This window comes from Pan troglodytes, chromosome 10 (genome assembly GCF_028858775.2).
Source record: "Pan troglodytes isolate AG18354 chromosome 10, NHGRI_mPanTro3-v2.0_pri, whole genome shotgun sequence".
NCBI lineage: Eukaryota > Metazoa > Chordata > Mammalia > Primates > Hominidae > Pan > Pan troglodytes.
In genome coordinates, this window is record NC_072408.2 from 94,953,570 (window position 1) to 94,975,096 (window position 21,527).

Below are 21,527 nucleotides of genomic sequence, written 5' to 3' on the forward strand. Positions count from 1 at the left end.
TCATACCAGTGACCTGGTAATAAACGTTAATGTAATTTTCACCAGAGGAGAAAAATAATAGAAAATGCATCCATCATTTACAAATGTAAGCACCAGTAATATAAGTATAATAATAAATAATATCTTGTACAATTTTTTGAAAATATAAAATTCAAATGGAGAAAACTCAATATTGACTTGACATTTTATTTTAATAAAGTACGTTAAAAACATAATGGTATATAAAATAACTATATATTTATAAAAATACCTTTGTTTCTTTGGAGCTCATTTTTCAAATCTTCAATAATGCAAGTATTCTTTTCCATTTCTTTTGTATATTGTTCTACTTGTTCGGTGAGCATCTTAATTTGACTGTCTCGTTCCTGTATACCCTATAAAATATTTTAAAACAATATATATCCCTTCATGAATATTAACCTAAAAAGGTAAGGAAAAAAGTACATCTGATTTTTTTCAACAAGACTGTAGAACATATTTTCTTGTGGGTACAAGTATGTCTTTTACCATTTTGTACACTTCAACTGTAATACACAATGATAGGTACACTGCTGTTACTCCAATACTGAAAGATGGATATAATGGCTAACACTCTGGAAAATAGGATTTCCAGAACTCCCTAATGTTTGTGGCTTCTATACTTCCTTATATGTTACTTTCCTCATCCTCCATTCAATTCCATCTTTTTACCATTTTGTATGTTTCTGTTTTGCTGTGCTTTCTCTTTTATTCAACTTAGCTTTTTCCCCTTTCGTACTTTATTAAAAAATATTGTCCCCTGTAATTGTTCTTATTCAGCATACACTTTTCAAATCATCTTCTTACTTGTGGACTATAACTACAGCACAAATAATAAAAGTATTCCTTTTATTTGGGTTATTTTCACTAAAAATAAAATAGGTAGCACAGTCAAATTATAACCATGCTTTTAGCTTATTTCACATTGTATAGGGTATGTTAGGACCAAGATACAGTAAAATAAACCTTAAAAGAGTATAAAATTATTTTTAAATTTCTAAAAGTTTTCAATCATTTCTTGTTAAATAATTTCTAACCAAAACAATGTGTGTACTATCCACATAAACATAGAAAAATAAACACAGTAACTCTAGTTCTAAGTCTAATCCGGAATCTAAACTTAATTCTAATTTTTTATTGGGACCAGGTGGTAGAAGAAATTTCAAAAGACATTATTATACACTTGGTAGTACAAGCCGCTACATTAGGCACTGATGATATAATAAATAAAAGACATTGTTCAGAGTTCCAACTGTAATAAAACTGGTTGATAAACCAAATTCTGATAAGATTTTACCTGCTGTAGAGCCATAACATTACTTTTATCAGCATCAAGCTGAGTATTCTTAAGTTTCTCCCTTAGGTTATGTAACATTTGCTGATACTCAATAATTTCATCATCTTTAGAAGACAAAATTAGCTAGAAATAAACACAATAGAATCTGTTATGCAAAAGGAAAGTTAATAAAACATTCTTCATTATCATAAATAATAAACACCATTAGTAGATTTATGATACAGAAAATAAAAATTATTTGAAATGAGAAAGTATGAGCAACTACTGGCATTATCTCTGTTCCTTTTGTATATACAACCTGAAATTCAAATAGAAAATGATTTCAAAATATATACTGAATTTTCTTTTTTTATAATTCAATCTTTAAAAATATTTCAACCTTTCAAAACTCATTTATAAACAAGAAGTACTTCCATACAACTGTGAAAAGTTTTATACAATTGATCTTTATGAAGTATGCATTAAAATGCAACTAAGAGGCATAAAATATCTTGAATGAATGAAAGAAAAGGTATCTTGTGTTCCTTAGCTAGAAGGACCAAATAACATAAAAAGGTTTATCCTAAATCAATCTATAAAACAATTTATAACTTTAACACATACCCAATAAAAATCCACAAGATATTTTTTAAGAACTGGACAAGCCAGTTCTATAATTCACATTAAAAATATTCATAAAGAAGTCTAAAAGCAGAAAAATAATAACGTTTTTAGATATTAAAACATACACAAATTAAAACAAGTATACACTGCTAGGAAATAGATCAATCAATTCAATAAAAGAGACTCCAAAATTAAATTCAAATTCAAAAGGAGTATATAATAAAAATGAAATTTTATTTCAACAGGAGAAAGATGAAATAATCAATAAATGATGTTTGGACAACAGAGTAGCTCTGTTGCATCCATATTATACTCCTTACATCAAAATGAATTATATGTTTCGAAGATTTAAATGTAAAAAAAGGCCATGCAGAGTCACGCCTGTAATTCCAGCACTTTGGGAGGCCCAGGCAGGAGGATCACTTGAGGCCAGGGGTTCGAGACCAGCCTGGCCAACACAGTGTGACCCCATGTCTACTAAAAATACAAAAATTAGCTGCGCATGGTGGCACATGCCTGTAATCCCAGCTACTCAGGAGGCTGAGGCACAAGAACCACCTGAACCCAGAAGGTGGCATTTGCAGTGAGCTGAGATGATTGTACCATTGCACTCCAGCCTGAGCAATTGAGTGAGATTCTGTCTCAAAAAACAAAAACAAAAACAAAAACAAAACAAGATATTAGGAGAAAAGATGAGAAAACAAGTTTATACTCAGAAGCCTTTCTCATTATAACAAATGTCAAAAGTCATTAAAAAATTATAAATTTAACTAAGCATAAAAAGAAATATTTCACAGCAAAAAATGCCATAAAGCAAAAAAAAAGTGACAAACTGTTAGAATGTATTTGCAACATACATGACAATTACAACACTTGCAGCAATTTATTCCACAGATATACTTGTACATTTGCAAAATAACATATATAAGGATATTCATTAAAACAGTTTACAACCCCAAAATTGGAAACTTCATAAACTTCACAAATTATCAAATTAACACCTGTATAAAAAGAAAAATTACATAGCCTTTAAAAAGAACAGCAATACTATATGTACTGATATAAAATAATTATGAAATGGTATTAAGTCAAAACAAAGTACAGAATACATATAACATGTCACCATTTACCCCGCCAACATTCAATCTGGTAAAGACAACTGTTTTTTCCAGGGGTTGGTAGACTATGGCCCACAGGTCAAATCTGGCCTCCCATCTGCTTTTGTAAATAAAATTTTACCGGAAAACCACCTTGCTCACTCATTTACGTATTGTCAATGGCTGCTTTCATGCTATAAGCAGAGTTTAGTTATAGCAGAGACCAGGTGGTCTAAAATATTCACTCTCTGGCCCTTTATATAAAGTTTATGGAGACATGACTGATTCTATAGGCCTTATTTCCATTGCTACTGCTTTTGTTTAAAATATAGGTTATCTGAGCTCCCTAGATGCTAACCAATTCCAAACTGCCCACAAGATTTATGTGAACCATACTAGAAAGCAATGACTCTAGAAGTGATAGTTTTTAAAATTAGAATTATTCATTCAGAATAATCTCTGATGTTTTTCAAGTATACAACCATCATAATCCCAGCTTCTAATATGGTAAGGCCTGACAATTTGGTTAAGGTTGGAGAGTGGTGGTGAGGAAGAAAAGTGTATTTTGAAAAGGCTTCCCAAGTTATTCTGATCCCTTTGCTTATTCCCATTCCCACTGATGAACCTGACATTTAGTTAGAAAAACTAAAATTAAACCTGCAACTAGTTAACTAATGTATACAAGGTAACTATGAGTTAAGTAAAAAAATTTAAATTACATTTCGAATTATATATTTTAGATGCCAAATATATTTTGGAGTTAGACTTCTATCAAAAAGTTTAAAGTTAAACTCATTGATGTGAAAGAGGTCATTCAATAACAAATTAGCTAGAGATCAAAAAGGAGTTTTAGAGCTTTTCTAACCAATAAATAAAATAAACTTATGTTTAAAAACCCTAATAAAAGTGTTATAAACCAGTATAAGACATTTAAAGAAAAATAAGACTAAAATTTAAATCTAAAATACAAAAAGTTATTATGTCAATTGAAAAAAAATACCTTCCATTCTTCTACTTTTGCATTGACAGCTACCATAATTGGATCATCTTCTTCATTTTTTGATTTCAGAAGATCTGTAAGCTCCTGCACCTAAAAGACAACAGTTATTTCAAGAGTTGTTGCAAACTGATGTAACATATATTTACACCTGTGCATATTTACATATACATTATATATAAATATATCTACATACACACACATACATATTCATACTTATTATATACACATACATACGGATACATTACATTACATATGTGTATTTATCATTGAAGTCATCCTGGAATTATAGGTGACATTTAATAGTTTCTGCATCTTATAATTGCATAATTATCTTTCATTACTAGAAAATTTTATTTTTAAACATTATTCTACCTTTTAAACAAGTTTAATCCACATAAATACTGAACAATGTATTGGTTTCTAATATATTTATAATGTATTTATTTTAAGATAAAATGAAATGTTATGATCCACAGGATTTTCAAGAGTCTTTTATAGAAAACCCCATAATGACTGCTATCCACACATTCATTCAAGTATCATTTATATATCCTAAATTGCAAAAATTAGTGTTTGTGAGGTGATTGGAGAAACATATGGACAAATATACCAACATGACAAGATATTACACTATTAAAAAGACAGACAAAAATTCACATCCTAGAAAAAGTACTTTCTAGTGTCAAATAAATAGTAATGAGATAATATGAAGTCTGAATAAATAAGTTATTCTAAAAGTAATTCTTACTTGAAGTTGATAATGATTGTTTTCTTTTTTTAACTGATCTATTACATTATCTGTCTGATGTACAATAGCTTTCATTCTATTATATTCATCAGTCATCTTCTCCATTTCCTGTACAGACTCTTCTAAATTTTTTCTCATTTCTTGATTCTGAACTTCAATTTTCTCATTAGCTTCTGTTAAAGTCTAAAAAAGTTAGACACTATAATTAAAAAGTAATTTTAAAAAAACTGAAATTTAAACCAAATTAAAATTAAACGCAGCCATAAGTGTCCTCTAGAAAAAAAGAGAATTCTTTATAGACCTTTACTAATTGGCATTGACCAATTAAATCAAATTGAATCAAGAAAATAGTACATAAGGACCTCAATTGTTCTTAATGACCAAGACAGGCAAATATAAAAATGGCTAAAAAGTTGCAACTTCAAATATGTAATTTATTTCACATTTTACAAGTACCTAGTGACAGATTTATACCAGGGAATTTACATGTAGAGCTAAATATTATATTTACATTATAATGAAATTAAAGTTTTTAGGAACCATTGCTCTGAATTGACTTCTAGCCATTTTACCTGAATTTCATCAAGATATTGGACAAGCTCATAGTTTTTTTTAGACAACTGTGATCGGTAGTCACTGTCTTCCCCTCTTCTTGATAAAAGTGTTTCTTTCTGTGAATCTATTTGTTTCTGGTAGTCAATAATATCCTGACAAAGTTGTTCATTCTGAAGGTAACCAAACACAACATTCAATTACAAACTATTCAGAATAACAAAATCATATCCTCTAAATAATGCTCTCACAACATATCTTTAAATTCCCAAGATTTCACCACACTTAAAGCCTCACCTTTTTCTTTAGACGTTTGTTCTACAGAAAAGGACAGGAAAACGGTAATTAGAAATGAGAAAGGCAATACATAATTAAAAATAATAATCAGAAACTAAAGAAAACAAAAAAATTTTAGGAAAATGATGCATATTATCTTGAATAACCAAAGAAAGAATACTAATTATCTACCAAAACAAATAATATTTCAATTATGTTAGAAACTTAAGAACTTCTATCAGAATAAACAATGTACAAACATTATTTGGCTCAGTAGAACCAAATGATAATCAGAATTTATAAGATTCCACAAGTAACAAAAAATTTTAAAGGATTCTGGGTAAGAGAAATAAGAATAGAAATCCAGTCATCTATTCAATTAGAAAACTAGCAAAGAATGGCTTATAAAACAACAAAAAAAGATTTACCCGCATAGACCTGAGATGAATGTAATACTTAATGGCCTCACATTTTGCTTTGTTTTCTATTTCCCTAAGACAAAGTCATACCATAAAATCAGTTTGAAAACATCAGTTACTTAGAAGACTCCAGTCCTGGTTAAAATATAAATTTATGTAAACTTAGGTACTTATTTTAATAAGTACCTTTGTTGAACCACCACAACTACTAAAATTTTTTACCTCTCTTCTTAATTTGCTGTTTTCATTTTCTGCCTCCTCATTTCGAAGAGCCAACTAAAATAGTAAAAAAAAAAAATAAGAAGAAGATAAAATTCAGCAGTAATTTTTTTTTTGAGACAAAGTCTTTGTCGCCTAGGTTCTAGTACAGTGGTGCGATCTCGGCTCACTGCAACCTCTGCCTCCCGGTTCAAGCAATTCTCCCACCTCAGCCTACCGAGTAGCTGGAATTACTGGCATGCATTACCATAACTGGCTAATTTTTGTATTTTTAGTAGAGACGGGGCTTCACTGTGTTGGCCAGGCTGGTCTTGAACTCCTGGCCTCAAGTGATCCATCCGCCTCAACCTCCCAAAGTGCTAGGATTTCAGACATGAGCCACTGTGCCTGGCCATCAGCAGTAATTTAACATAAAGCCAGATATTCAGCTTATCTACTTAAATTTTAAATCCTTTCTAACAAAGTAGAAAATGTTAAAGCTATTAAGGATTTAATATCAACCTAACACATAAATAATAGGCCAAAATTTTCAAAACTTAAGGATTTAAGGATTAAACAGTTTCATTTTAAAGAATTAAAAAGAACACACACACAAACTCTAACCAAAGAATACAGAAACAAATTAATCTGCTCCTTCAAAAAAACCCTAACAAAATGGTTTTCTGCCCAACATCTTTATTTCACTTTTCTAAGTCATAGCTAGACTATTATTTGCTCTCAGTGAACATAAATTACTTAGAAATATAAGGCAATACAACACAATGGTTAAAAGAAGCAATCTAAAAATCACACCAGCCTAGGTTTATGTCCCTCATCAACCAATTTCTAGTAAAGCATGAATGAGTTACTTAACATCTCTTTAACTCAGTCTTCTCATACATGTTGACATAAGAGTTAAACAAGATGCATACAGAGTTCTTAGAAAAATGATCAGTGAATAGAATAGCAAAAAGTAATACAGCATTCTCTTATCTACATATAAGTGACTTCATCTGTGATTCTTGTTTCTCCAAACAGGCAAACATTATTATAAACATTATGATGCCTTTTTTCACCTATTCTCCAAACCTCATTCCTCTTATGACCTTTCATTTTTCTGGTTCTCCTCTTTATTCAAGGAGATGATAGAATCACAATGGTATACAACGATATTTAAAAAGTCTATAATAAAGAACCAAATGTAGTATGTGATCCTTGACGGAACTTTGGATATTGGAGGTGGGGAGACTGAAGGATATTATTGGGCCATTAGAAGAAATCTCATTATGGACTACATAATGGTGCTGAATCAATATTAAATTTCCTGAGCATGACAATTATATTGTGTTCATTGTAGGAGAACATCTTTCTTTTTCAAACAGACAAGCTGAAATATTTAAGTGCAAAGTATCATATCTGCAATTAGCTCTTAAACGACTCAGCAAAAAATGTGATTGAACAAACAAGAGACAGAGAAATATATGTGTGTGTAAAAATACTGACAAAAAGATAAAGCAAAGTTGGCACAACATTAACAACTGGTGAATCTATATGAAGGGTATGTGGGTGGTTACTGTTTTTCTTTCTCCCATCAACTTTTAAGTTCTGGGGTACATGTGTAAGATGTGCAGGTTTGTTACATAGGTAAATGTGTACAATGGTGGCTTGCTGCACAGATCAACCCATAACCTAGATATTAAGCCCAGCATCCATTAGCTATTCTTCCTGATGTTCTCCCACCCCGACCCCTTGACAGGTCCCAGTGTGTGTTGTACCCCACCATGTGTCCATGTGTTCTCATTGTTCAGCTCCCACTTATAAGTGAGAACATGCAGTGTTTGGTTTTCTGTTCCTGTGTGAGTTTGCTGAGGATAATGGCTTCCACCTCCATCCCATGTCCCTGCAAAGGACATGATCTTGTTCCGGTTTTTTTTTTTTTTTTTCTTGAGACAAACTCTAGTTTTGTTGCTAAGGCTAGAGTCCAGTGAGGTGATCTCAGCTCACTGCAACCTCTGCCTTCTGGATTCAAGTCATTCTCCTGCCTCAGCCTCCCAAGTAGCTGGGACTGCAGGCATACAGTACCATGACCAGTTAATTTTTGTTTGTTTTGTTTTGTTTTGTTTTGTTTTTGTACAGATGGGGTTTCACCATACTGGCCAGGCTGGTCTTGAACTCCTGACCTCAAGTGATCTGCCTGCCTCGGCCTCCCAAAGTGCTGGGACTGCAGGCATGAGTCACCACGCTTGACCTCTCATTCTTTTTTGATGGCTGCATGGTATTCTATGATGTATATGTTCCACATTTTCATTATCCAGTCTATCATTGATGAGCATTTGGGTTGATTCCATGTCTTTGCTATTGTGAATAGTGCTGCAATGAACATATGCGTGCATGTATCTTTATAAGAAAATGATTTATATTCTTTTGGGTATATACCCAGTAATGGGATTGCTGGGTCAAGTGGTATTTCTGCTTCTAGATCTTCGAGGAATTGCCACACTATCTCCCACAATGGTTGAACTAATTTACATTACCACCAACAGTGTGTTTCTTACAATCTTTATGAAGATATGACATTTTTCAAAATAAAAAATTTAAAGAAAGTTTATAATAAAATGCAAAGTACAATACAAAGTTTAGAAGTTTGCCTATCATTATTATTATCAATTGAAAGTTAATAATCCCACTGTGTTCTGAATTGGGAAATTTTTACAAGAGAAGCCAAGAACTTAATGCTAAAGCATTTAATGCTATTGATGCTTTTTTCCCTTGTCTTCTCAAACATCACACTCTGTTTCTCCTTTCTTGAGCTTTTCCTTGAAGCACTCTTCCTATTTCATTGCTTTATTAGACATTTCTCAGAGATATGCCTTACAATCACTTTTCTGGCTTCAATAATGTCTACACTGATGATTCATAAATCCTCATCATCTGTACAGGGTCTCTTGTGAATTCCACATCCACAGATACCCTTTTTGAATATGCCCAGAAGAACCTCAAACTCAACATCTACAAAACTGAAATAATCTCAAGCTTTCCAAATTCCTCTTGTGTTCCTCCTTAATGAATGGCACTATCTACCTATTTAGTGGCCCAACCCACAAAAATAGGCAGACTCTCCATCCTCCCTCTCCTCCAACAACCAATTACATTCACCACATCCAATTACATCTACTTCTCTCACACTTGTCTTTCTCAGGCAAATGCCATCATTAGCACTTCCCTGAATTAACACAAATGTTTCCTTACTAGTCTTGGCCCTTTTCAATCCACTCTCTACAAAGTACAGTAAACTTTTAAAGTATAGATCTGATCATGATATCCTGTGCTCAAAACTCTTCATTGGCTCCTTTCAGGAAAAGAACCAAATTCATTAGGAACTGGCCCTTGCTTATCTCTCCAGAGGATCATAAAAAATAAAACTGGGAAGGCAAGATAGCACAGACTCTTGAGTAAGACTGTTTTCAAATCCTACCTTTACCATTTATAAGCTGTGCAACCATGGGCAATTACTCTTTCCGTGTCTCCATTTCTTCATCTGTATCATGGCAGAAATGACAACTATCTCATATGACAAGTAACAAATAAGCAATAATGAATTAATGCATATGAAGTGCCAGGCACATAGTAAGGACTCTATGAAAGCTATTTTCACTTATATTTCAGTCAAAATGAATAACTGTAGTTTCCTAAATACTCCATAACATCTCTTACCTCTAGGTCTTAGCAAATGCTGTATCTTCTACCCAGAATGTTCTTTTTTTAACCACCATATATATCCTCATTCCTCTTACCAGTCTAACTATACTTCAGGTCTCAGTTTACAGATCACATCCTGCACCTCAAGGCTGATTATGGTATCTCTCTCCAGAGTATGCCAGAATATGACCTTATGTATCTCCCTAAGTATCATATTATCACTATGTTAGGCTTATTATTGACTATGAATATTCTTGAGAACCAGAACATAGTTGCCCACTATATCACTAGTAACTAGCAGTCTCTGGTATGCTGTAAAGACTCAATAAAACTGAATGACTGGTTAACGGCAAAGAAGTAATTGCCAAAGCAACCCATACCCCTATTTCATCTCAAGGAATTTAGCAGCCAAAAAGGAACACAGGCCATATATTCAAGTTTTCTCTGTGCGTGACTATGAAAAAAGACAATAGGCTAAGATATAAATGGACAAGGTAGTTCTGATTAGCTAAGGGTGTGTGGTATGAATGATAAGTCAACTGATACAGGTCTATATAGAAGAACAAAAGTCCAGAAAACCACAGACATCCCCCTAAGCAATTCTACCAGTGTATATTATAAGTTAGATCCTTTATGACTATTAAAAAATCCACACGTCTGCTATGTTTTGCAGAGTTAGCTAAACAGATAATGCTCTAAGAGCTTGTTCCTAACATTTAAGTGGCATCGATCCATACTTTCTCTACCACATTGTTTTCATAGCTAACTTCTATATGATTCTTCAACATTTTAGAGTAAAATAGATACATGAAGAATGGGGATACTTTTCCTTACAAATCTATTTATGATACATTCTCTTAAATAGCATATCATTGTTTTCTTAAAATGTATGACCCTCAATTTCTGAGAGAACAATGGACAAAATAAAATAAATGGAATATAATACAACAATGACCTAAAGGACACAAAGTTGGAAAACGTTTCTGAGTATAAGGGACAGGACAGTTACCACATGTAGGCACCAAATTTTACTAAGTTTACTAACAGTTCAGGTGAAATAAAAAACAAATAAATGTTAAGCAAATAAATAAATAATACATTAAATAGGAAGCTGAGGTAAAATAGGAAATTTTCTTCCAGGAAATACAAGTTGATCTGCAAAAAACTTTTTTCCTAAAACTAAATTCAAGTGAACAGTGCAAGAATTATTAGTTTATAACAAGGAATAACGAGGTAATAAAAACTATGCATTAAAAATGTTATTTTAAATATGTGATTTATAAACTGCTGACATGAACACAACTTTTCAAAAACTATACATATATATATATATATCACATAAAATAAGGTACAACCAAAAACAAGATATTTAATTAACCATTATTGAATATATCGAAAGATTCATTTGCGAATCTACTAATCATATAAATACATTGAAACGAACAAATATAACTTTTACCCAAAATAAACTATGGCACTAGAAAGATCACTTCTTTATGAAAATCTATTAGTTTCTTGATACCAATCTTCCAGACAAAAGCATTAATTTTAGGTAACAAGTCTGATGTCCTGAGAAAAATGTACTTCCAAATATAAAGAATTAATCTTCAAGTCATATTCACTAGAAGTACCTGTTCCATTATATTTTAAAATTGGTGATGACAAAATGAACAGTGATATAAAACCTTAGAGATAAGTGTACATCATTTTTCAAATATAACATACAATATAAAAATTGATATTGTTACCAATAATAATAAAAAGCCAGGTAACTTGAACAGTGAAGATTCATGGAAAAAAATAGTGCTTTACTTGCTCATTAACTTTCTTCTCTTTCTCCAACTCCTTTTCCATGTCCTCCAATTCTCTATCTTTTTGTTCTAATTGTTTTTCAAGTTGGCAAATTTCATTACGTAAAAACCGAGTATCTCGTCCACCTGCAGACTGCTGAGCCATCTTAAAGTAATAAACCCAAAGTATAAATTAATCCCATTATATTTTGAGGTTCAAATGAGTCAACAACAAGCAAATAATTATGCTGACTTTAAATTTGCATTATACTTCAGTGCAGATATTTAAAATCATATTAGCTTAAGAACTTTTATTTTTTTTAATTTAACTTACTTAAGGTTAGTTCACAGCTAATAACTCCTTAAATTTTTCCTGAGCCACCCAGAGATGCAAAGAATTGACTGTTAATCATTCTGTTGTAACCACTGGGCCACAGGTAACCAGACTAAACTGCAAAGGTTCCTGAGCCTCAGGGATCTGGAACCTGAGTACAAACCATCAGAATCTCCACCCCAGTCAGTGAAGCTGAGTGCCTTAACCTGCCCTTTCTCTCATACCATGCACTGTTTAGACCAGTGCTGTCCCATAGGACTTTCTAGCATAATGGACATGCTGTCAGTGCTGTCCAGTTCAATAGCCACTCGCTACATGTAGCTATGTTTGGGCATTTGAAGTGTGGCTAGTGCAACTGAAGAACTAAATTTTTCATTTTAAATTTAACCAATGTAAATATAAATAGCTACAAGTGGTTAGTGCTAGTGCTACCATATTAAACAGCTCAGGTTTTGGTTATCTTAAGATTCGTAGCTGATTAAATCCATTTTACCTCACAGTCTTGTTAATTCAGGTCATGGCCAAGAACATCAAATCATTTGGTCATCTAATGTGTCTCACATTCATTTCTTCACCTTATAGTTCTGTTATTCCTCTACCTTAACCAAACTGTTCTTACTCTTTCTCTCCTCCAAAAAGCATTCCATTGTGCTCTCTAAAATTATCTTCCAAGATAAATTAATATTTCACATCCTCAGATTCTTTACTGAATCCTCCTTTCCATCTCCTTGGCTTAGCTGCAATTTGGATCCTTTAGTATACTAATGCCCTTGGAACTCTTTCAATTGGAAGGTGCTCATTCTTTCAGATCCCATATACATTAGGGTCAGAAGAAGGTGTTGGTACTTCTAGGTTTACCCCACCCTGCAACTTCAGGTGATCATTCCTATCATTCCTCCATCATCCTATAGAAACTTCAGCTGCTTTCTCACAAAATATCCTGCTCTCCATCTTTACCTACTCATGGTAGAAACAAGCCACCAACTTTCCAGTAACTCCGCAAAATGCACTGGGAATTTAAGCATGTGGCCCACAGACGTCTATCAAATGCCCACTAAGCAATCTCCACATAAGTTTTGTTCTAGTCTATTTTTTTCTTGAATTCACTATAGTCTCTCACTCCCACACCCACATCAGATCCTTGTCCAACCAGAACATTCTTTCAATTATTCCCACTATGCCTGTCCTTTGACCTCACAGGACACTCTAATCCCTCAACTTCTCCCTCCATATCCCTACCCTTCTGCCCACCCAACCCCAATCTTGATTTTCTTATCTATTCAGTTAAGACTTCATAATCATCACTTCAACCACTTTCCTACCAATATCTTCAACTGTCCTACCCTTCTATTCTACAGCAGCTACCTAGCTAAACACTAACACAGAATTGATCCAACTCCATAACTCATTTAGTATTTATTGAAAGTGCTTGGCATTTTCCCAGGAGCTGGATATACAATCAAAAACAATAGGTCATCCAAGTTCAGAGAGTTAACGAGTAGAAGAATCAGGACTAGAACTCAAATCTGTCTGACTCCAGATCCCCAACTCTCCAGTCCTGTCTCCAATATATTTCAAATTTTACCTAATTTCCTTAAAATGTGACACCATTTCCCACTCTTTTTAACAGAAGATGTCATCACCAACCTCTCAACTTCCAAGCATTATGCCTACAAACATAAAAGCTTCTATACACATCCACTCTTCCCACGCTCATCCACTCATCCTCCTCTCCTAACACAAAGGAAAAGGGTATTCCTCCTTTCAAAGGCTGATCCATTTGTATTACATTCCTACCTTCTCAGGAATCTCAATGTATTTTGTTCTTCAACAATACATTCATGTTTTAGCCCTCAGCTTTGTCAAAAATTACTTCTATAACACCCTTTGGTCACTATTCCTCGAATCCCCACCCACCCTCCACCTCAGTTACTAGTAATCTTTCTGTATATTTCCCAAGACTATAAGCTCCATCCAGCAGTTAACTTCTTATTTTGTTCACAAGTATATGCTCAGTCCTTAGTACTATATAAGGCACATAATAGGCATGTAGAACATATACAGAATAAACAAATAACCATGATTACGATTATCCTTATAATTTTTCCAGCCAACAATAATTTTAAAATTTGAAAACAATTCAAAATAAAATTAATGACAATTACATCCTAGGGAATACAGAAAGACATACCTCCAGTTCATTTTCCAGTTTCATTACTTTAGTTTTTAATTGATTTTCTATTTTTTTAAAAAAAAGAAAAATGTTTTAATTGATTAGTTACCACAAAACAAACTTTTAAATAAATTTCAATAACAAAATTAATTCTTTTAAAAGAGTCCATCATGATTATAAGGTAACAAAAAGTATTATATGGCAGATCCATAAAATAGGAGTCTAGAAATATTTATTATTAAATGTTATATATTAAAAATAAACTGAATATATATATTTTATAGAATATAATTTAATTTTCTACAGTTTAATGAACAAATGGAATTCATTATTTAATACCATAATAAACTTTTTCCAAGGTGCTTACCAAATTTTGCTTGTTCTTCTCCAGCTTTTTCTACTTCTTCCAAAGCCAGCTCCACTTCTTGAGCTTTCATCTAAATATTAAAAAAAGGTTATTTCAATATGCCTTTATACTGGAATGTAAGCACTGAAAATAAAAATTCTGTTTTATTTGTTATGATCCTTAGTGCCAGCAATGGCTGGCACATGGAGACGTTCAGTAAATATTTGCTGAATAAATAGTTTTTGGGTTTTTTTGTTTTGTTTTGTTTTTGTTTTTTTTTTGCTTTTGAGATAGGGCCTCACTTTGTCACCCAGGCTGGAGTGCAGTGGCACAATCTCAGCTCACTGCAACCTCTTGCCTCCTGGGCTCAAGCAATCTTCCCATCTCAGTCTCCTGAGTAGCTGGGACTACAGGTGCATGCCATCATGCTTGGCGTGCCATCATGCTTGGTGTGCCATCATGCTCAGCAAATTTTTTCGTACAGGCAAGGTCTCACTATATTATCCAGGCTGGTCTCGAACTCCCAGGCTCAAGCAATCCTCCTGCCTTGGCCTCCCAAAGTGCTGGGATTACAGACGTGAGCCACCATGCCAGGCAATTTTCTTACTTAAGACTACAATTTCTAGATTTTTAATAGCATGAAACATTTTTGATTCTCCCTTTTACCTCAAGTCCTCGAGTCTTATATCCAGTAATGCAACATCTCCCTTTGTAATGTCTTTCCACTACTTTTTTTCTGTTCCAATTGCTATTATTCTAATCCATAATTTCAGGTTTAAACTCCGCTATAATGTGATGTCTACAAAGCTCCAATTTCCTTCAGTTTGTCCTACATAATATACTCAGTTTTGCCTTCTAAAGGCGTATTTTTGTACCTATCAATTGTGTTTCGAAAACCTTTACTGCCTTCTCAATTGCTGATAGCATAAAATACATCTTTAAGGCCCTCAACAACCTATCTCAAAGTACTTACCCAAGATTTGTTTTCTCTACAGTCTGCTACAAACTTGCTGCACCTTGTTTCCTCAAATATAAAGAATAAACATATTTCCTGTTCTCAGTATTTATTTATGGTAACCAACAGCTCTAGAATTCCCTTACTATCTTACCACTGCATTGCCTTCCACTTATCTAACACTACTACTCAGTATTGATCCTTTGTGAAGTCTTCTGACATCTCTTAAATCATTTCCCCTCTTAACAAATCCCTATAGCAGTCATTGTCTGCATTTGTCATTTGGACCTCAAGATATATTTCCTTATGTTATTTTTCAACATACTCATTCTATTTCCCCTACACACCCTTTTAGAAACTTTAAGTAGAAACTAGCAATGTTTTATACACTAAAATACTTAATTCACATTTAAATATATTGCATTTTTTAGTGGTGATGTAGATATTACCAGGTATTTTCACAAAGATTACCTTACATAAGAACAGATTTTTATAGTTCCACTAATAGCCAAACCTATAGTTAAAACCTACTACATACAAACCTTCATTAGTGACTGAGTAATTCTGAAAAGGTGTATCACATTTTCTTGCTTTTCACTTTTTAGCTCATTTACTTCCACCTAAGTAAACAGAAAAGCAACTGTTTTATATTTTATAACCTTCAAGCAAAATATAAGAACTCTTCCAGATTGTGACAATTATAGTTGTCCCTGAAAAAAATAAATTCATATTTTATTAATAAATTAATCATAAGTTAATGTATATATCTATTATTATTGACCAATTAAGCACCTTGGATAAGGAAATCAATAAATTATCTGCCAGTTCTTCTTGACGGGGCAGGTCATCTGGGTCAACTTTCATTATTTCTTTCCAGTTTATATTAGGTGGCATCTTGAATTCTTTCACTGTGCTCCACCTCTGTAACAAAACAGGTGGATATTAGCATTTTCAAGGTACACAGTATTATTGGTTTTCTAGCACCTTACTTTTTTGCAGATTATTTCATTATAACTTTCTGATGTTAGCAAAACAGACAATTGGGCCACAAAACAGACAAGTGGGCAAAATAGCCTTGATCAAAAATAGCAGTCGGCACAAACTGTCAGAGTGTACCGGCTAAATAAAATGTGACGGCTTCCTTGCTAACACTAATCTAAGTTAATACTTAAGATTTCTGGATCCCTTCCTCCACACCCCTACCCACAATGCGCGCGAACACCCTAATCCTGGCAAGCGCGAGGGTCTGTGGAAGGCCGACAATCATCCCTGATTTGGAGAAACAGAATTGGGGCTGAAAAAAAACGCAGAAATTAACAACTGGAATGAGTGAAGTTGTGCGGCGGAAACTGGAACCGAAGCAAGGCAGTATTACCGACCCGAGGCTGGAAGGGGCGGGGTAGCTACGCTGTGGCACACGGGCCCTCAGGCTAAAGAACCTGAGCGTGGAGTGACTCGCTAATCCTGCTTACAAGGATCCACCCACCTAGACCAAGCCTGGCAACCAGCGGAGGTCTCTCACTACCGCAACCACCAAGCTGGACCCCGCCGTGGGCCCTGACAGATCCCTATCGCGGTTCCACGCGGACTCTGGGTCCAGCCAAATGTCCCGAGCAAGCCAAAGCGGCAGCGGCTGCTAGGCGACACCATCCCCAACTCCGCCAAGGCCAGAATAAGATCCCGGATGCAAGGAGAGCCTACAGTTCACGACCGTGGGTGATGCTTTACGTTTAGATTCTCCGCCGGAGTCCCAGAGCTCGGTGTTCAGGATGATGAGAAGGCGTGGAACGAGGACTTCAAATCCCAGAGTGCAGTTCTGCCTGAGGCTTCTGCATGCTGGGAACTGAAGTCCCTGAGAAAAGAAGGTAAGGCGCTCCCGGCATGCAACGCGTAAGACTGCGACGGTACTGGGGCGGCGGGGAAGGACCGAGAGGCGGGAGGCGCAGCGGCTCAGGCGCCTACGAACTGGTGGCCTGAACGAGGTAGACCATGACTGTGGTTTCAGTGGCGTCACTCGCTGGGCCGCTCTTCCTGAGGTTTTCCTAAGCCATCCCCTGGAGGAACCGCTCCCAGGTGAGGTCGAGCTGTCGGTCAGCATATTGGGAGGAGTTGAGGGGAGCAGTCCTGGGTTAGAGAAGCTTCTGCTATTGGGGCCGTAGGGCCTGGTCCCATTCTGAAGAAGTGGGAACACCCTGCCTTCTCTTCAGGCGTTTGCAAGCGGCGTCCAGGGTAGTGCCTTCAGTAAGAAGGAGAAAACAAAAAGTTTTAGCCTTGTTTAGTATCAGAATCTGTCTTGGTAGTTAGAGTGAGAGCCGCGCAGCCGTGATCCTCGTTTGGGGGCGAGCGAAGAATTGACAAGAGGTCTCGGCATCCCGACCCCGCCCGCCTTACCTGTAGCACCATTCCCTTCGCGGATCGTGGGGCTTGATGGTTGTGGAGCTAGTATAAAGTCAAGGCTCTAGAGAGGAGAGGTTAGTACTTGTCCGGGCCACTGCCGGGGGTGGAGAGAGAAGGGACCCGAGGACTCACCTGTACTATTGTTGCCACTTGCTTGGTTACCTAGGGTGCCCTTCCATGAAAGCGCCTTCTCTGGTGTTTACCACTCTTACTCGTGCAAGTTTTGCTCATCCTGCTCATCTGCTCACAATCATGCTGGAGTATGATACATCTCTACGTAACTTTCCTAAGAAGCTGTAGACTTAAATCTAAATGACATTTCCAACTATCTGGACCAGTGCTTTGTCTTTTTTTTTTTTTTAAACGCTGCTTTAAAAAAAAAATTACTGTACTTGACAGTAAATTTTCCTTTCGAAAATAAGTAATGAGTTTCTTTTTAAACCCCCAATTTGGGTAAAATAAGTAGCTCAGTACAAAATAAAAAGATACTGATTTTGTGAGATGAATTTTAAAGACATTAGTTAGATTTATAGGAATGACAATTTTACTACTTTTCTGAAAGATTATATGCCAAATACTATTCATTATCTTGTTTATTCTTCCTTACAATCCAGTGAAATAGGTGCTTACATTGTCCTCATTTTCCATCTGAGTTAAGAAACTGAGGCTTGGAGAAGCTAAGTACTTTAACTTAAATAGTGTGATTGAACACAGATCTCTCTGGCTGGAGGACATATTCTTAACTTCTATACACCTCCTCAGACATTCTGGGAAACCAATATTTGTGAAGTGCTTGTTCCTCAATCTTGCTATTTTTATTAAATGTTATATTTTAATTTTGTAAGTGTTTACTCAATAATTTGAATTAAATATTCTTCATGTTCAGTGTTCTTAATTCATAATTTAACATGGGATGGTGTTTCTGGAAAGGGGTTCTGATCTGGACCCCAGGAGAGGGCTCTTGGATCTCGCCAAGAAAGAATTGGAGGTGCATACACCCCCATTGGAGGTGGTAGACTAAGGATTGTTATAGTTATGTCTTGATTATATGCTAAACAAGGGGTGGGTTATTCATGAGTTTTCTGGGAAGAGGGTAGGCCATTCCTAGATCTGAGTGTTCCTCCCCTCTTTAGACCATATAGAGTAACTTTTTCACATTGCCATGGCATCTGTAAACTGTCATAGCACTGGTGGGAGTGTCTTTTAGGATGCTAATGCATTATAATTAGTGTATAATGAGCAGTGAGAACGAGCAGACATCCCACCTTTCTTGCCATCTTGGATTTGGTGGGATTTGGCTGGCTTCTTTACTGCATGCTGTTTTATCAGCAAAGTCTTTATGATCAGTATCTTGTGCCCACCTCCTATCTCATCCTGTGACTTAGAATGACTGACAGACATCCTGAGAATGTAGCCCAGTAGGTCTCACCCTTATTTTACCCAGCCCTTATTCAAGATGGAGTTGTTGTGATTCAAATACCTCTGACAGTGGTAGGAATGAAATTTAATAGTTACTGAGCACATGTTATGTCGTACACTATGCTGACTACTGCGTGTTTGTTTTCATAATAGAAGTCTGTTTTCTGTAACACCTTTTCTTCTGGTTTTTTCATTCATTATAACTTATTTTTATGTATTCACTTACAAGTTTTGTTTGTCTGTATTATTCTTTTCTACCCTACTGCCACCACCCTCTTGCTCACATTCATAAACTCAAGGTGCCTGGTCTCTAATGGTAAATTTTATTCTAATTTTTCAGAAGTGAGAACAAGTTCATAGAAGTTAAGTAATAATTAATGAAGCTAAGATTGTAACCTAGATCTCAGTGACAATTGTAACTAAAAGCAAAATCTTACCTAAATTTTATTCTTTAACTCATTCTAACAGTATTTTTTATCCTGTTTCCTGTACTAGGCACTGGGGATACAGCAGTGAACAAGTCAGTTCTGGCTTGAACAAGTCAACTAAGTTTTTATGCATTGTAGTCTGTTTGTACCTAAGTGTGAGTCAGGACGTTTAACTCAAGTTCTAGTTCAGTAACTCACTGTATATTTTTGAGGAAAATTGGCAAAACTCTATTATTTTTCATCAGATTTTCTGCACCTGTCAGTTTTCATCAAGAAATGGGACTTATGTGACAATGTTGTAAGTGGCCTTGTTATAAGAACACTTGTCTGGACCTGCCTTCTTTCTGCCCTAGGCTTTTGTGAACAGTTTTATCTGACCAAAATCACTTCACAAGAAGGCCTCACCTTTTATTATTGCTTACCTTTGTTCTCTGTAGCAATGAATTTATATTCCTTAGATGTTACTTCTAGTTCCTTTTTGCTGACTTACCAAGAAAAGTCATAGTAGCTTACTTCTCCGAACTCTAAAACAAAGCATGGCCATTTTGTATCCATTGTGTGTCCTAAACATTTTGTTTTGCCTTATCTTCATGGCAAATTAAGCCATGGTTAATGGCTTAATTCACACTGACTCCCTACTAATCTTTCCAGTTTCCTCATGTTGAAGGAAGACAAGTGTCTACTTGCTGCACACTCATTCTTGTCCATGAAATTAAGGCAAAACAATTTGCCTTAATACAATTTACAATTTTATTGAAGGGATTGTATTTAGTTTTGTATATCTATAATGTAGCTCATGAGAAGTCTTTGTGAACCAAAAAGTGTCTAAGACAGGTCTCAATCAATTTAGAAGTTTATTTTGCCAAGGTTAGGGACATGCCGAAAAGAAATAAACACTGAATCACAGAAACAGTCTGTAGTCTCTTCCTTTCTCTAAGATGATTTTGAGGGCTTCAGTATTTAAAGGGGAAAAATCCATTGGAAGAGAAAAAGGGTAGATATGGTAATCTACGTGTTGCAAGAGAAAAAGAGCAGAGAGGGAAATAGATATTATGTATTCACGTGGGGTGGTAAATCAGCACTTTACGTGAGATAAGGTGAATGTCATAAAGTAGCTACCTGTGGAGATATTTAACATTTGATGTGTAGCTGTCTGCTAAGAACAAAAGGAGAGCAGTTTCTTGCATGACTCAGCTTTCACCCTAATTTTTTCTTATAGACATAATGAATTGAGATCCCAAGTTTTATTTTCCTTTCACATTTCCAATTGCACTTGGATTTTGTGCACATATATAGTAACACCCCATTTTTGTAAGCAAACAGAAATCAGTCATCCCATCCACTTAAACTGCATCTGTAAGTCTGCTTCTGTGCCTAGGAAAAATTAGAAGTTCTCACAACTAACAAGAATAGTGTGTTACATGTTTGCAATAATGGCCCCCAGTGAGCCATGTCCCCGTCTGTCTATGCCTTTGTGTAAATCTGTCCCTTCCCTGCAACCTCTACTTTGCAGGTGACTCTTGGAAGTAACCTAAGATGACTCCACAACTGAGCTCATAACATGCTCTCTCTCCCTTTCTCTCATACTATGCTCCCTTGGGGAATCTTAAAAATTCTGTCATCTTGGCCCTTTTATAACTTCTTCCCCATTGATTCAGGATGTACCTTGCTTGAATAATAATTTTTAAAATACGCACTAAGTAGAGCCTTATAAAGAGCTTGTGCATTGAACCTTGCCCTCCTGTTGTCCTGAGATCATCATTTAAGAAGCCCAAGAT

General features: G+C 35.1%; 2 protein-coding genes across 16 annotated transcripts in view; one reads left to right on the plus strand and one right to left on the minus strand.

The window, feature by feature from the left end:
- The window catches only part of CEP290 (centrosomal protein 290), a 93,446-nt gene extending 76,152 nt beyond the window's left edge, over nucleotides 1-17,294 (minus strand). For 8 of the 14 annotated variants that reach the window (XR_010148095.1, XR_010148096.1, XM_063785953.1 and 5 more), the window contains exons 1-13: nucleotides 16,713-16,886; nucleotides 16,298-16,426; nucleotides 16,048-16,125; nucleotides 14,572-14,641; nucleotides 14,223-14,269; nucleotides 11,720-11,863; nucleotides 6,233-6,286; nucleotides 5,613-5,633; nucleotides 5,336-5,488; nucleotides 4,764-4,946; nucleotides 4,016-4,105; nucleotides 1,316-1,438; nucleotides 251-374 (exon numbers count right to left, since the gene is read on the minus strand). Coding sequence is in view for 12 of the 14 variants with exons in the window: in XM_063785953.1 (XP_063642023.1) it covers nucleotides 251-374; nucleotides 1,316-1,438; nucleotides 4,016-4,105; nucleotides 4,764-4,946; nucleotides 5,336-5,488; nucleotides 5,613-5,633; nucleotides 6,233-6,286; nucleotides 11,720-11,863; nucleotides 14,223-14,269; nucleotides 14,572-14,641; nucleotides 16,048-16,125; nucleotides 16,298-16,426; nucleotides 16,713-16,772 (1,276 nt within the window). In the remaining 2 variants the exon portion in view is untranslated. Of the gene's footprint in view, nucleotides 1-250; nucleotides 375-1,315; nucleotides 1,439-4,015; nucleotides 4,106-4,763; nucleotides 4,947-5,335; nucleotides 5,489-5,612; nucleotides 5,634-6,232; nucleotides 6,287-11,719; nucleotides 11,864-14,222; nucleotides 14,270-14,571; nucleotides 14,642-16,047; nucleotides 16,126-16,297; nucleotides 16,427-16,712; nucleotides 16,887-16,991 lie in introns of those variants that run through there. The other 6 variants (XM_063785958.1, XM_063785952.1, XM_009425946.5 and 3 more) reach the window with 5 other exon arrangements.
- A 74-nt stretch (nucleotides 17,295-17,368) lies between these two features.
- Nucleotides 17,369-21,527, plus strand: part of TMTC3 (transmembrane O-mannosyltransferase targeting cadherins 3) — a 57,182-nt gene continuing 53,023 nt past the window's right edge. For both annotated transcript variants that reach the window (XM_063785961.1, XM_522486.8), the window contains exon 1: nucleotides 17,369-17,578. The gene's annotated coding sequence lies outside the window, so the exon portion shown is untranslated. The remainder of the gene's footprint in view (nucleotides 17,579-21,527) is intronic.